Below are 14,899 nucleotides of genomic sequence, written 5' to 3'. Positions count from 1 at the left end.
ACCTGTCCAGTTTTCCCAGCACCACTTATTGAAGAGGCTGTCCTTTCTCCACTGTACATTCCTGCCTCCTTTATCAAAGATAAGGTGACCATATGTGCTTGGGTTTATCTCTGGGTTTTCTATCCTGTTGCATTGATCTATCTGTTTTTGTGTCAGTACCATACTGTCTTGATTCCTGTAGCTTTGTAGTATAGTCTGAAGCCAGGGAGCCTGATACCTCCAACTCCATTTTTTGTTCTCAAGATTTCTTTGGCTGTTCAGGGTCTTTTCATACACATTGTGAAAGGTTTTGTTCTATTTCTGTGAAAAATGCCAGTGGTAGTTTGATAGGGATTGCATTGAATGTGTAGATTGCTTTGGGTCGTAGAGTCATTTTCACAATGTTGATTCTTCCAATCCAAGAACATGGTATATCTCTCCATGTATTTGTATCATCTTTAATTTCTTTCATCAGTGTCTTATAATTTTCTGCATACAGGTCTTTTGTCTCCTTAGGTAGGTTTATTCCTAGATATTTTATTCTTTTTGTTGCAGTGGTAAATGGGAGTGTTTTCTTGATTTCATTTGCAGATTTTTCATTATTAGTGTATAGGAATGCCAGAGATTTCTGTGCATTAATTTTGTATTCTGCTACTTTACCAAATTCATTGCTTAGCTCTAGTAGTTTTCTGGTAGCATCTTTAGGATTCTCTATGTATAGTATCATGTCATCTGCAAACAGTGACAGCTTTACTTCTTTTCCGATTTGGATTCCTTTTATTTCTTTTTCTTCTCTGATTGCTGTGGCTAAAACTTCCAAAACTATGTTGAATAAGAGTGGTGAGAGTGGGCAGCCTTGTCTTGTTCCTGATCTTAGTGGAAATGCTTTCAGTTTTTCACCATTGAGGACGATATTGGCTGTGGGTTTGTCATATGGCTCCATGCCTCTTAAAGTCCTTCCCAACTCTGAGATCCAAGATCCTAGAATCATATGAGGGGATTTAGGCGTAGAACATCTGTTAAAAATACCCAAACCCTGTGGTTCCAAGGACCCTACAAGGAAGCCCCACATCTCCTGCAGACTCCAAATTGCATTTGGTAAAAAGCACTTGTTAAAACCAGTGACTGAAGCCATGAAGTTAGAAAGTCAAGCCAGGAAATGGGCCACTGGAAAACCAGGACTCAGAAGGCCGTGGTGCCAGGTCTCCCTCTGGGTAGCAGTATCCTTCTGGGCTCAGCCACAGTGAGGCAGCAGTGACTGAGATACCTCACAGAGAATCTACTCACAGAATCACACGGATGTAGGAAATCTGACCTCTCAAGCCTGGGCGTGTACTTTCATGACAACATGTAGGTCCTAAGATACCCCCTACCCCAGTGGAGTGTTAAGCAGTCTTCTCACAGTTCAGTCTGATCCCAGCATATCACCGTGATACCCACATCTTTTGATAAGAATTCGGGGAGAATAGTATCAACTGAGAAGGGATAAATCAGCTCGACATTTGTATTAGTTAAGTATTAGCTGCTGTAACAAATGAACCCCAAATGTATATAACAGCTCAGCTGTGATAGAAATTTACTTCACATATATGTGAACCTAGAACAGAAGTTGCTGATCAGCCCATGACTATCCTCCAAGTGGTGACTCAGGAACTCAAACTCCTTCCATCTTGCGGCTCAACAAAGGTCTTCCAAGACTGCCATGCTTGTCAAGATGAGAGGGCTTGGGGGGCTGTGTGGTGGAGGTTTCCTTGCATCAGACCCGGAAGTGTGTATTTGGTTTCCACTTACATCCCATCGGCCAGCACTTGGTTACTGGGCCACAGCCAACTGCAAGGGAGCCTGGGGACCGTGTCCCAGTTGCAGCCTCAGGAAGAAGAGGGAAGGGAAACCAGGTCTGGTGAATAGCTCGTGCATCACCGCTACACATCTGCAGTCTTTGCTCTCATTCTGGGAGATTGTTTACTGAGTGTTAATTCCAGTATGCATGGAGACCAAGCAGTGCCCAAGGCAGACCTGTGAGTTTCCTTAAGGAACTAAAGGGGGAGGAGAATTCAAGTAAGGAAGCAAATAATTAGGATAATTGCAAATTGTGATAGTGGTGTTTTCCAAGAACTCTCAGAAGGCCCATGCAGCTCCTGCACAGTGAACAGGGGTGAGAGAGACAGGAGATAAGTCTGGAGAGGTAAGCAGAGGCAGACCAAGGTCATGGTCAGGAGTTTGGATTTTATTCTTGTGAGTTCTTGTTAATTTCTGATCTTCCACCTGAGAATAATGAGGGATGCAAGCTTTGCTAGACATCCTGGATCTTTCCTCTGTGTCCACATGAATATTAAAATTTTATAGACCTTAATACAGCAACTAAGGGAAAGGTGAAAAGTGTTCTAAGGCAAGGAAGTAGAGGTTTATTGTAGATGTCTCTGTTTAATATTAAAGATGCACCCTGTAACCTTGCTCAACGCAGAAGGGCAGGGAGATAGCATATCGCCTAATTCGTGGGCATGGTGCCAGATGCCTCACACCTCCAGGGGAGCCCAGCGTCCTTCCCCAGTTTTGGTCAAAGCCACCCAAATATAGAGACCCTTGTCAGCATTCTGGATCCACCCCGGGTGAGTCTGGCATGTCTTTAGGTAACTCAGAATCAGACAATCCTAGGACTGAAAGAATTCTTAAATGTCATCAATCCCCACCTGTGCCTACCGTCTGAAGCTTGAATGCCCTCTCCAGCATCACCCAGGGTGACCATTGGACCAAACTTGGAGCACCTCGAATAATAAGAGGTTCATCCTCTCAAAGCCACCAATTCCACCCTCGCCAGTGCCCTTAGAATGTTCCTTCTCTCCTTGAGTTCACGTACCCTTCCTTGTAACACCCTCCTTTTGGTTCTGTTCAGAACCTTAACGTTCAAGCTATCTTCCTTAAGGATATTTACACTTTGTCAATATCTAGGAGGTGGAAGGACAGGGTAGCCTGGTGCAGTGCTGGGACAACGGGCATGACCTGGGGCCCTCTGGGCAAACCGTGATCACCCCATGAGTTTCCCTCTGAAAATCTGGTACCACCCACTAAGTGTGCCACGCCTGTGCCCGCAGCTCTGCGGCTCGGTGTCTGGGAGAATGAGACCCCTTCTGAGCACCCACTTCCCTCATGATCTGTGGGTGCTTCCCAGCACCTGGGGAAGCTTATTTCCACCTCGACAGAATCAAGGGTGTCCGTGGGTCTCGGCAGGCCTGCTCACCTGCTAAAGAGGGTCTTCTCTCTTCCCCAGGGACTTTGTGAAGGCCTTTATCCAGTTTAAGAAGCCCATCGTGGTGGCGATCAATGGGCCCGCGCTAGGCCTGGGAGCCTCCATCCTGCCCCTCTGCGACATCGTGTGGGCCAGCGAGAAAGCCTGGTTTCAGACCCCCTACGCCACCATCCGCCTCACGCCCGCCGGCTGTTCCTCCTATACCTTCCCCCAGATCCTGGGTGTCGCACTGGTAAGCCTCCTCTCTGTGGCGGGTCCTTCCCTGTGACCCATGGGTTTTGGGTCCCACAGCACCCCTCCTCTGTCCTGGGTTTAGGATACAGCCCTTCATGTGGGTCGAGTCCCGGGGGTACTCCTGGCCTGTGGAATCTGGGGGCCGTCTCAGCTTCCTCTGCCTTCCCAGAGTTGCTGCCAGCCGGTGTCTATGCAGCAGGCCCGACAGGTGGATTGCAAGGCCATTCGGACTCTGGAGCTGGGGCTGCTTTCCACGGCTTCCATCTCAGCAGTGGTAGGAAGGTGGGGCAGCCAGGGAGCCCCGAAAGCAGGCACTTTCCCTTTCGATCTCGGCCCCTGTGCTCTGCCTGGTTCCTTCGTGGTCACAAAAATGTTAACCTTGTACAGCCTTATCGCTTTCTTTTATTTCAATCATTTCTGAAACTCCAAGGATGTTGCTGATTGAGACGTGTTCTCCCCGACTGCGTCCTGGTGGGCTCCTTCTACTGGGTTCCTTCCTCGCGTTCCTCCTTCCTGAGACGGTGTTTCTGAATACGTTCAGTGACACGTATTTGTCTTCAAACGTCCAGCCGAATGCATCCATAGGCTTATTAGCGACCTGACAAATTTTGCTCCTCGGGCGTGAAAGATTGTCCCTTGGGTCATCATGACCCTCCAGTGACAACCAGAACAAAAGGGGAGGCACGTGCACAGATCCAGAGGCTGGGAGAGCTTGACATTTCAACATCCATCTGACAGCGGCTAAGCCTGCAGGGCCGGGAAGGGAGGGACAGGGGAGGCAGGTGGACGGCAGTCAGGGAAGGGATTGGGTTGTCTGCTGTGTGAAGGCGGTGGGGGAGGGACCATGACCATCTTGCCCTAATTATCAGCGGGAGAGTCATTTGTTGGTGTCAGTGGGTGACTGCGCTGGGCTCTGTCTGTGCCCGGGACCTTTCCCACGTTGCTTTTCCCAGACCGTGTACAACAGCTGCACACTTCAAAGTCAGGGGAAGTTCTCTGGGGGGTGGGGCGCAGAGGACACGGCAGGACGCAGGAGGTGTTTCTGCCCTTCGTACCTGGGCACTGCCTATGCACAGCCCCGGGTCACTGGGAGGGGTGCGCCTCTCTGCGTTGGGATTATGGTATGGGATTATGGTCGGGACCTTTCTGGCTGCTGGTGATGGAAACACTTTAACTGGCTTAAAGAGGGGAAGAAAGGAATTTAACGGTTGCCGTAACTGGCAGGTCCAGCAGTAGAGCCTCCTTTGGGGGTGTCACGCCCAGGAATCCCAGTGCCGGCAGGGCTCTTGTTCTCCATCCCTGCTGTCTTGGCAGCCGTCCCTCTCCACAGCAGTGGGTGGCCCTGGGCTCAGTGACTTAAGCCACCAGAGAGAGAGGAAGTATCTTCCCCATCCTCTCCAGCTTGGAGACCTCACAGCTTTAATATCTCGGGTGGCTCATCTGCTCATCCCTGAATCAGTCACTGAGGAAGGGGTATCAGCTGTGAACTGTTCCCAGCCCGACACACGTCTCCTCCTGCAGCCCTGCCACCAGACGGGGGCGGGGGTGAAGTGGGTATTGCAGGCGGAGCCCCTGCAGGGACATGGCTTCTTAGGGGAATTCAGTGAAAGCTGTGGGCCCTCTGTGCAGAAAGACGCACGTAGACACAGGCGTGTGCAAGCAGCCCCCAGAGCATCTTTGGCCCCCAGTTAAGGATGCTGCCTCTGGGAGCCGGGACAGTTGCACACAGCAGGCGGGCTTGCGAGCAGGCTTGGAGGCGTGCCAGCTCTCAGCCTTCTCCTGCCTTTGCTTTCTCAGGCCAACGAGATGCTCTTCTGCGGGCGGAAGCTCACCGCCCAGGAGGCATGCAGCAGAGGCCTGGTGTCACAGGTCTTCTGGCCAACCACGTTCAGCCAGGAGGTCATGCTGCGGGTCAAGGAGATGGCCTCCTGCAGCGCGGTGGTGAGTTCCTGAGTCTCTGTGCCCTGTCCTTGCAGTAGACCCATTTTACAGGTGAAGGCAACGAGGCCGGAAGGGAGTGACCGACTTGCCAAAGGTCATGCAGGGAGTACGTGATTTAACAGATGCCGCATCTCGGTGCTGAGAGCTTAAATCCAGAGGGAGGTGGTCAGCACTGTTAGATATTCCCCATCAGCTCTAGTGTGAAAACCTCACAGAAGAGATTTATACCCTGGGGTAGAAGGGTTGCCTTTAAAGAAAGTCCTAAACATGCACGAAAATACAAATCATCTATGGTTTTCAAAGAAATGAGAAGCAAAGACGAATAAGGACAGAGGGTGTGAAGCCAGATGAGAGATGAGAAAAAGTGGTTTCCACTGTCCTGGTACCTCATTTCTCCTGCCTGTCCAGTGCTTGGCACATGTAACCGGTTCGACTCTGAAGACACCTTGAAAAACAGATAAATAAATAACACCTCCGTGGAGACACCGGGTTTTAATTGTGTCGATTTTATCTCATCAAAGTCTCTCTGAGCGCTGTATGGAAATATCCTGTTGAAGGTGGAGAAAGGGCCGAGTGGGAAACGGGGAAGGTGCTTTGGGAGCAGCAGGCCCGGACGCTTTCTGTGCTTCAGCATCACGGGTGCTGGGCTGGATTGTGGGGCTGACCCGTGACCACCCCTTTCCTTCTCCCTGTCTACCCCGAGGCTGCACCCAGCTGCCACTCCCCTCTTGATATGGCTCATCAGCCTTTACTGGGCACATACTGTGTGTCAGCTCTGCCCCCCGGAAGCCTGTTGGTCCCAGTGACAGTAGCAGGGTGGGGCTGGTACAGCCTTGTTAGGCCAAGCACTTTGCTTATCCCTTTATGTGAATTCTCTTTTAATCTTCCTGATGATTCTGGTGACCAACTCGTCCCACTTTGCCTGAGACTCTCCTGGTTTTAGCACCAAAAATCTCGAGTCCCAGGAAACCCCGTGAGCCTGGGCAAACAGGGATGATTGGTGACATAGGGGCAGCTGCGCAGAGAGGTGGGTGGAAGTTCTCAGCGGAGCAAACGGTGTGAGTGAGGCCACAAAAGTCCAAAACCCTGCGTGGAGTCCAGGCAGCGGCTCCTGGTGGTGTGAGCAGGTGCAGGGGCTAGCTGAGGGATGATAAGACTGAAAAGGCAGGGAGGAGAAAGGCCCCAAGGCTCCACTGAGGAGTTTGGTCTCTGGGCAGTGGAGGTGCTCAGATGAAACCGGCTTCTGAAGAAATACTGCAAGGAAACCTCTCCCACCCACAGGTATGAATTCAGGAGCTTTGGGGTGATTCACCTGAGATGGGAATCTACCCCACGACCCCAGGAGAGCAATTCTTGGAAGGAAAGAGGCACCCTTGGTCTGCCAGCCCTTTCTTACCACCCATTCGCCTCCAGCCCAAGCTGAGGGAGATCACTGCCCCTTTCCAGCCTGCTTGAGCAAGGGAGCTCTTGTCTTGCTTTTTTCTGTTGGAAAGCGCTTTGTGAGACTGAGGACCAGAGCCTCCAGGTCCACAGAGGGTGGTGGAGGCCAGCGGAAGGATGCTCGGAGGCCCGGCTTCCGGCTATGCCTCTGCCAGACCGAGGCAGCGTGGAGCCTGCAGAATCAGCCAGGCGTTGGCAGGGCACACCCAACAGGCGGCTCGAGGCGCCTTCACTTCCTGAGCTCACATCTTTCATCTGTAATGCGGAGATGGCTACCTAGTTGTGCAGTTAACTTGAGGAAGAAATAAAAGAATGCAGAAGTGCCTATCGAAGAGCCGATGGGCTAACAGTGCTGGTAGTGGCGTTGTTACTCTGATCACTGTGCTTGCTACCATTGTACTTACTCGTGATTAGATTCTTATTACCGTGACTGCTACTATATTACTAATATCAGCCATTATCACTACTATAATACTGTAGTATTATTACGACCACTGGCATGACTGTTACTGTTGCTATAATACTATGGTGTTGTTGCCATTATTACTACCACTAACATTACTGTTCTCGCTATAATACTGTAGCGTTACCATTGTTACCACTGTTACTGCTCATTGCTACAGTTACTGCAATTGTTCTTACTATTACAATGATTGCTACTTTTATTACTACTTTTATTACTACTACTCTTAACTACTAAGCCTGACCAAGGGGCATTGCTGTCAGGGTGGGTCCCATGGATACTTTGACAACCATTAGTTCATTTCATTATCTTACTCCGTGATCCCAGCCATTCTTAAGTTAGGTAGCATGGGGAGGTGAAAGCCGTATTTCCCAAACTTTGTCATGACATCCATAGAAAGTGACTCTGAGTATATGTCAGTGTCACTCCTGCAGTTGAGGTTAATGCGGGTCCCACTCAGCCATCCCAAGGTCTGAGGGCTCAACGTCTCAGCATGCCTGCAATCCATTCCTGGCCGTTGCCCCGGACCAGAGGAGGCAACCTCCTCTGGCTTTGGACATGAGGAGGTTAAGTACATCCTTCTGGAGCAGAGTCCCTGGCGCCAGGCTAATGAGGCTCGTGTGTTTCCCTCCAGGTGCTGGAGGAGTCGAAATGCCTCGTCCGGAGCTTCCTGAAGTCAGTGCTTGAAGATGTGAACGAGAAAGAATGCCTCATGCTCAAACAGCTCTGGGGTTCTTCCAAAGGCCTGGATTCCCTGTTCAGCTACCTGCAGGACAAAATTTATGAAGTCTGAGGGCCCAGTGCTCAAGGGCAGGTGACTTCCAGCTCTGTCCTGTGTTTCAGAAATCAGAGCACAGTGTATTCCCGGCCAAGGAGTCTGTCAAGGTGTCTCGCTATACCTAGGGTCGTGTCCATTTCCTCGTGTCCTTTGGTTGCTCCTCATTGGTTTGGTTTTGTGTAACGATGGGAAACGCAGCATACTTGGCCTCCCCTGTGTCCCCACCCCAACTGGCTGGAGAGCTATCGAGGGCTGTATCTTCCCAGTCCTCTGCCAGGTGCCCTTGTCCTCTCCCCACTTGCTGAAATGCACCATCCTGGTCCAGGAAGGGGAAGACCCGTTTCCCCATCCTCTGACTCAGGCTGTGTCTACACAGTGCCTCTGATTTGGAAACTTGGCTGCCATGGCTCTGTCTGGTTAAGTACAGATCCAGTGACAGGGGACGACCAATCTTAGGGAATTTCTAGACCCATGAGCAGAACGATTGTGTAGATCCAGCCTCAGTCTCCTCTCTGATGCAAATCTGCGTGACTTCTAGGGCTTGGTCTTAAAACCCAATTGAGTGATTTACAAACCCAGATATTGTACATTTAGGAGCATTTTGTTAAATATATATTTTTAAAACAATGTAAGTGGAAATTCTGATAATTTATGTGTATTATATGTAAAGCTAGTTTTGCAAACACATAACTACTAGGAAAATGTTTTTTTTTTCACCCGACTTATTTAATTTATTTATTTTTGTTTATATATTATGATATCTGTTGTTCACACAGATATTATTTTCATACTGCCCTGGACCAAATCCCATACAAGGTTCATGCCATTTGGTGCATTCTAGCAGTGAACCATGTAGAAATAAATTTCAGAGAGATGAAAACGGGATTTCTGTGAATAAAAGGAATAGCTCTGCCCCAGATTTCCTGCATGTGAAACAGTTCTATGACAATTGAATACTTGCTCTTAGGAGAAATCATGGAAGAGTTTTCTCTTCACTCTGCTCCTTTTAAGGACATAAATGGGGCTTCCCGCCTGAATGGTCCAGTAATGGAGCAGTAACCAGGGATGAGGCCTCCTGTCCCAGGGCGCGTGGGCCACAGGGGGGCTCCAGCATTTGTCTTCAGACCATCAGCCCAAAGTCCCTGGGTCAGCTGTGGCGAAGGAGGGGTTTTGGTTTTGGTTGGAGAGGAGAACGTAAACATCAGAGTTCAAGCAGGGAAGTGACAGGACCATGTTCTGCATGAGGGTCAAGCATCAGAGAAAGTTAGGTTCCCAGAGTGGCGGGATTTTTCCATTTCCATCGCAATCCCCCCGCCAGGTGTCCTCAAGGACCTCTGCTCACCCGTCTCCTACTAGTACCCTCTGTTAGTCACCAGCTCCTCTCGACCCTTCCGCAGAGAAAGTTGAGCAGTGAGAGTTAGGCACAGCTGGGGGAGGGGAGGCCATCTGAAGGGAGGGAGGGTCATTGTTACAGTTCTCTCTCCCTTTCTGGTCCTCTTCCCTCCCCTGAAGGCAGCTGGATGCACTAGACTGGGCAGGTGGAGAGGACTCATGGCCCTGAGCTTTGTGTTTCGGAGCACAGGTGGACTGTCTATAGCAGAACTAGAGACATAGGCCTTTAAACAGTGAACCTGAGTTTACCTGGATTCTCCGTCCTCCAGATGGTCTTGGTTCCCTCTGTTGAAAGCCTCTCTCCTTCTGAGTTTCCCCATGACTTCTCGAGGCTCAGGGAAGAGGACATGTCTCACTTTCTTCTCGCTTCGGCTGGGGGGCAGCCACCCTGGCTGAATCCAGCCAGAGGAAGATGGGGCTGAAGTCCTGTGTACCCTCCCCTTGCTCCATGGGGGTTCCTGTAGGAACTGCAGACCTAGACGATGGGGAGTTTCTACAGGGAAACACCTGCTTTTGCCCAAATACCTGTTGTCACATCTCAATTTGGGTTTGTCTTTTCCTTTGAGACCAAAGGCCCTAGACGACCTCACCCTTGACAGGTAACTTCTCAACCATCACTAAGTCATCTAAAGAAAGAGCACTTCGTTTTCTTTTTACCTTCTAGGGGCAGCCACGTTCAACGTCTCTAGAAGCAGTGTTAGGATTCTTGTTGGAATGGAAGAGGATGTTTGGAAATTCCTTTTGCTCAGTGCCCATCTTTGTTCCCTGCTGAAAAAACCAGAAGTGTTTTAGCTTTGAACTAAAACATAGCTTTGGATCATCAAATCTAAACTTCTAAACACCTCAAGGATCTCTGATGATGAGGTAGGAATGTGAAACCATCACTAAGATGGAATGCCTGGTGTTAACCTGTAGGTTTCGTGTATAACAGGAGGTGTTTTACAAGACAGTCTGTGTTTCGGTTATTTCCATACAGTCAGTTCTAGAAGGATGTTCCACATATTGGGCGAAACTCAGTTACATCTGTTTGCTACAGGGTAGACCAAACCACTGAATTTTTCACTTTCTGGTTAGTTGTTTTGATAATGTATAGATGAGATCCAGGAAACTTCCAGCTGATCGACCTGGGTTGGAATTTGCCAGACCTGTTGTTGTGTCAGGGTTTAACCTCACAGCTCTCTTGAGACAAGGCCCACTTTTTGTCTTCTACCCCAGGACCTTCTCTCCACCCATAGGATCCTTTCTCCCTTCTCTCTACTCTGCTTTGCCCCCTCCCCACCCAGGCGGTCACATCCCAGAGCCTTGGGCAGGTTCTTGGAGGAATCATGCTTGGTCTTGGTAGCCCCATCCCAGAATTACCTTTGGGGTTGGAAGAAGAGCTGTGGTGGGAAGATGAGGGTACTTCTTTAGTCAAGCAGCCTTCTGGACAATCCACTCCTTGCCATCCTGTTAGCCATGCGTTAGAACTCTCCTCTCCTCCAACCCCTGGCGATTAGCATCCAGCATCTTGCAGTGGAACATTTATGTTAACAGCCTTGTTCCAGGAGGACTTTTTGGAGAACTTTGCTAAGATGATCAGAGTTCCTCACCATTTGGAAGCCTCAGCCTAAGGTAGATATACCCATATGTCCCTTCCTGCTTTGAAATAATGTCTGTGGGTGAAAACCATCAAAAGTGACCCTCTTGGAATGAAAGTGGATAACAACTCTGAGAAAGTAGTAGAGAATTGATTTTAAATGTTATTCTTGTTTGGTATAAAGTAAACTAGGAAATGTTCTCTCTGAAGCATGAAAATATGTTTTTCCCATATGAAGTTTAGTATGAGGATGGAAAAATGATAATCACAGTAGACTTCGATCAGTGCAACTGTATCTCCAGATATCCACATTTAAAAGATAGCCTTGATTGGATGCTGAATTGCATTTCCCATTATTAATTGTTGGTTTAAAAAATTTTGTAAACTTTTTTTAATTTGAAATTTAGTCACATTCATGTAATTTTCCACTCTAGTTTCTGTGGAAATTTTTTTAACAAAGAGAAACAGATAGAAACATCTTCAGATCTTCCTAAGTGAATATTTAAAATGCAGAATTGCTTCTCTTCTGTGTTTCTGTATTCAGATACTTAGATCTGTTGTATATATTAGTTTAGACATCCTCACTAATATACACAGTATTTAAGACTCTAAATGAGATTTCTTAAGTATTTTATTTTATTCTCTGTAAATGGTTTTGTATAATCTTTAAAAATCTACACTTTGCCTTTGTAGATATTTAACGGAAACCATTTGGGGGTTGTCTTGCATGTATATTTTTGTTGTAGATAAGTGTTGCTTAGTTATTTCTGCAAATTTTGGTTGAAATGCTTACAGACTTTAATACAATATATATTTTCAGAATATAAACTTTTATATTTCTGTGATAAGTTAGGATATGCGTTTTAGGCAATCTTTTCCATTAATATCACTTGTTCTTTCAAAAAAATAGCATTCTGGTTTGGTGCCAATGGTTTTTTGTTTCTTGTTTTCCATTAGAATCTAGTGTTATTAAATTGTAAGAGAGCCGGTTAATTTTCCTTTTCTCAAAGTAAGTGAGTTTGAAGTATAATTTGAAAATGTATTGAATATGTGAATAAGCCTTACCATTAGGATCAGTAGATTTTCCAACCTTTGCAACTACATATGTAGTTGAAGATCTCTCCATAAATTCTCACTGTGTGCCAGTTGATGGAGTTTGTGAACAGAGCCTTAAGCTTGTTGCAAAAAAAAAAAAAAAAAAGGTAATACGGGTTGTTTCTTCCAAGTAGCGTAAGCCACGTGGATGGACTCTGTGCAGTCTGTACGCCATGGCTAATCTGGAGAGTTTGGTTGAGTTGATGGCGGCAGGGCCCAGATAGACACCTTGGTGATTGTCTTTGGCCACACGAAGGGACCACGGACAGGTGTTCTGGAGCCACCTTCGTGCTAGTCACATGGTGTAGATGTGGTCACAGGGAGGGCTACTGGTCCATCATTTGTTTTGAACCAGTGGCATTTTCTGCTCCTGATCTTGGTGGTTGACTCCAGGCTCCTTGCAGGTGACCTGGAAATGTCCAGTCTGGCTGTGGTCAGCACTCCTTGAGAGATGTTAACAAAGTTTACATGTGAGTCTTACTGTGTAGACAATCTGAAGTCGCTTTCAGTTACATAATCCGCATTCCCACATGTCCTGAGTGTCTTATCAGTGAAGTAGGTGCGTTAAGCCATACTGAACCTGAGTTTAGCAGGGCACAGGCAAACTAGATGCACAACGTACACATCAGCTGAGCCAGTCTACCCGGGGCTGTTTGAATGGCGTGTAAGTCATGGAGCTCACTGGCAGTGTGTCCACTGTGTCTGGGATCTGATAAAAACCAACTAAACTTTGGAACTTAAATTTCTTTTTTTTTAAATTATGATTCTTTTCAGTTGGCCCTGCTTACCTACTGGTTCTCCTTACCAAGGCTTTAAAGATGATCTTGAGACCAGGGCCATAGAATAGCTAAAGTCAAGTTATTTGGTTCATCTCAAATAAGTGTTCATAAAGTCAACTTATCTCCCATTAGGATGGAGATTTGCTTCAAATATTTGCAGTGTGTGCGTCAATCAGATAAACTGACATCTAGTTTTCAGCTTCAGCTCAGGCATCTCTGTGGGTTGACCACGCCTCATTGGCCCAACACCTGGCCTCACGCTGGTGCTCCTTAAGGCGACTCTGGGAAGTTTGGAGGGTGTGGAGTTTTCCATCTAGTATTTAATGTGTCCCTGTGCCGTTCGTCCCAGCTTGAAGTCATTTGCTGATGTCCATGCTGACAGGATTGTGAAAATATTGCCTTTCATAAAACCAAGGACCAAAGAATTCCATTATTCCAGCAGAGTACGAGTTTCATAGATTGTGGGCACATCTAGGCAGAGACGTACATGCTTTATGGCACAGAGAATCTGCTCCCATCCACCAACCTCATGCTCCCCCTGGCTGGCCCTACAGAAGGATTTGTCGTCACCTTGAGAAGGCTCTGACAGATGAGCTTCTCGGATTGAAATGCACTGTCTCAGGTTGGTGTTTCTGCTGTGTAGTCCCAGCCTTTATCCATACCGGTACCATAAGGAGCGGGGGGCTGGCATTCTTCAGGTTATCTGAGCAGTGTGGACTGCTCCATCTGAATAGAAACCTCCAGCGTGAGTTCTTCAGATGTGTCTACACTGAGCACTGAGATCCTGCAGGTGCTAGATTTCCACCTCCTTTTTGTTCTCCATCAACCCATTCCACTTCCTGTTTAGCCCGAGAAGAATTTTCTTCACTTCTCACACTAGGTGATGCCCCATCTTCATCCATGATGAAATCATTCATCCATTAACCGGTTGAGAAATGATTGATACTGAAGAAGTGGGATTCTAGTGGTAAGGCTTATTACCAAACCTCTGATAATTGAAGCAGGCTACCAAAAAAGTATCCAGCCTACCCTGGGAGTGTTCAGATTCGATCATGGATATAGCACACACACCAAAATCCAAGGAGACCTTTGCAAATTAGACTACTCATTTTCTTTCGCCAGGTTATCATGGGAGAGTCTTTAACTAGTTCTGAGTATCTGTAAGTATGAGTAATTCATAGACTGCTAAAGCAGGTACAGCTGCCCCTTTCTCACCATGCTGTAAATATTCCCTGAGACCGGGTGCAGTACGGAGGGATAATAACCTTCTGATTTATCAAATGCTGACCGTCTAGAGCAAATTGTACACTCTCTTTGTGAATGGTCCTGTAACGTGTATGAACACATTTCTGGGTGCCTTAGAAGTTGTATTTTTCATGTGTGCTAATATGCAGTATTTATACATTGTGAGAAGCTGCTTTGAATAAAAAGGTTGAAACTCCGTCTGCGTTTGCTTGTGTTCTCTCTTTGTTAGCCTGCACATAAGGTTCACAAACAGGTTCTGTGGTTTCTGAACAGAGAAGTTTCTGGGGCCTCCAGGGGGTTGCGACATCTGAGGCTTCTGAGTTGTGTCTGGTTTCCTGGGGAGCAGAGACGCCCTCACCCACATCGGCCTTGAGGCTTCGAGTTATTCAGGCTGGTGGTTGATTGGGAGGGCACTGGTACTGTTTTTCAGAAGGCTGATAGGCTCATTCACCCCTTCCCTGGTATACCTGGAATGTTTCTTTGCATAGGGACCGCTCCTCACTCGAGATAGGCCTCCACAGAGCTTGGTTTTGTACAATCCCAGTGGCCGCACGTGGCTGACGACCGTATTTGTCACTGAGGAATTATGCAGAATCCTTTCTCGTTGCCTCGGTCATCACAAGGTGGCTCTTAGGAAAGACACACTGCTGAGGATGCCTGGCTCCGGAGACGACGTGGAGGCTGCAGGAAATAGGAAGAAGGAGACTTTCGGGGGCTCGTGGCAGGAGGG

General features: G+C 47.7%; 1 protein-coding gene across 1 annotated transcript in view; it reads left to right on the top strand.

Moving 5' to 3' along the window:
* The window catches only part of CDYL2 (chromodomain Y like 2), a 59,486-nt gene extending 45,121 nt beyond the window's left edge, over positions 1-14,365 (top strand). Inside the window, exons 4-7 of the mRNA XM_024735690.1 lie at positions 3,248-3,458; positions 5,258-5,401; positions 7,939-8,118; positions 10,139-14,365. Coding sequence (XP_024591458.1) covers positions 3,248-3,458; positions 5,258-5,401; positions 7,939-8,097 — 514 coding nt within the window. The 3' untranslated portion in view covers positions 8,098-8,118; positions 10,139-14,365. The remainder of the gene's footprint in view (positions 1-3,247; positions 3,459-5,257; positions 5,402-7,938; positions 8,119-10,138) is intronic.
* Positions 14,366-14,899: the final 534 nt, after the last annotated feature.

The sequence above is a fragment of the Neophocaena asiaeorientalis genome, unplaced genomic scaffold (genome assembly GCF_003031525.2).
Source record: "Neophocaena asiaeorientalis asiaeorientalis breed wild unplaced genomic scaffold, Neophocaena_asiaeorientalis_V1.1 scaffold40, whole genome shotgun sequence".
Taxonomy (NCBI): Eukaryota; Metazoa; Chordata; class Mammalia; order Artiodactyla; family Phocoenidae; genus Neophocaena; species Neophocaena asiaeorientalis.
This window is presented reverse-complemented; position numbering and strand designations above follow the sequence as displayed.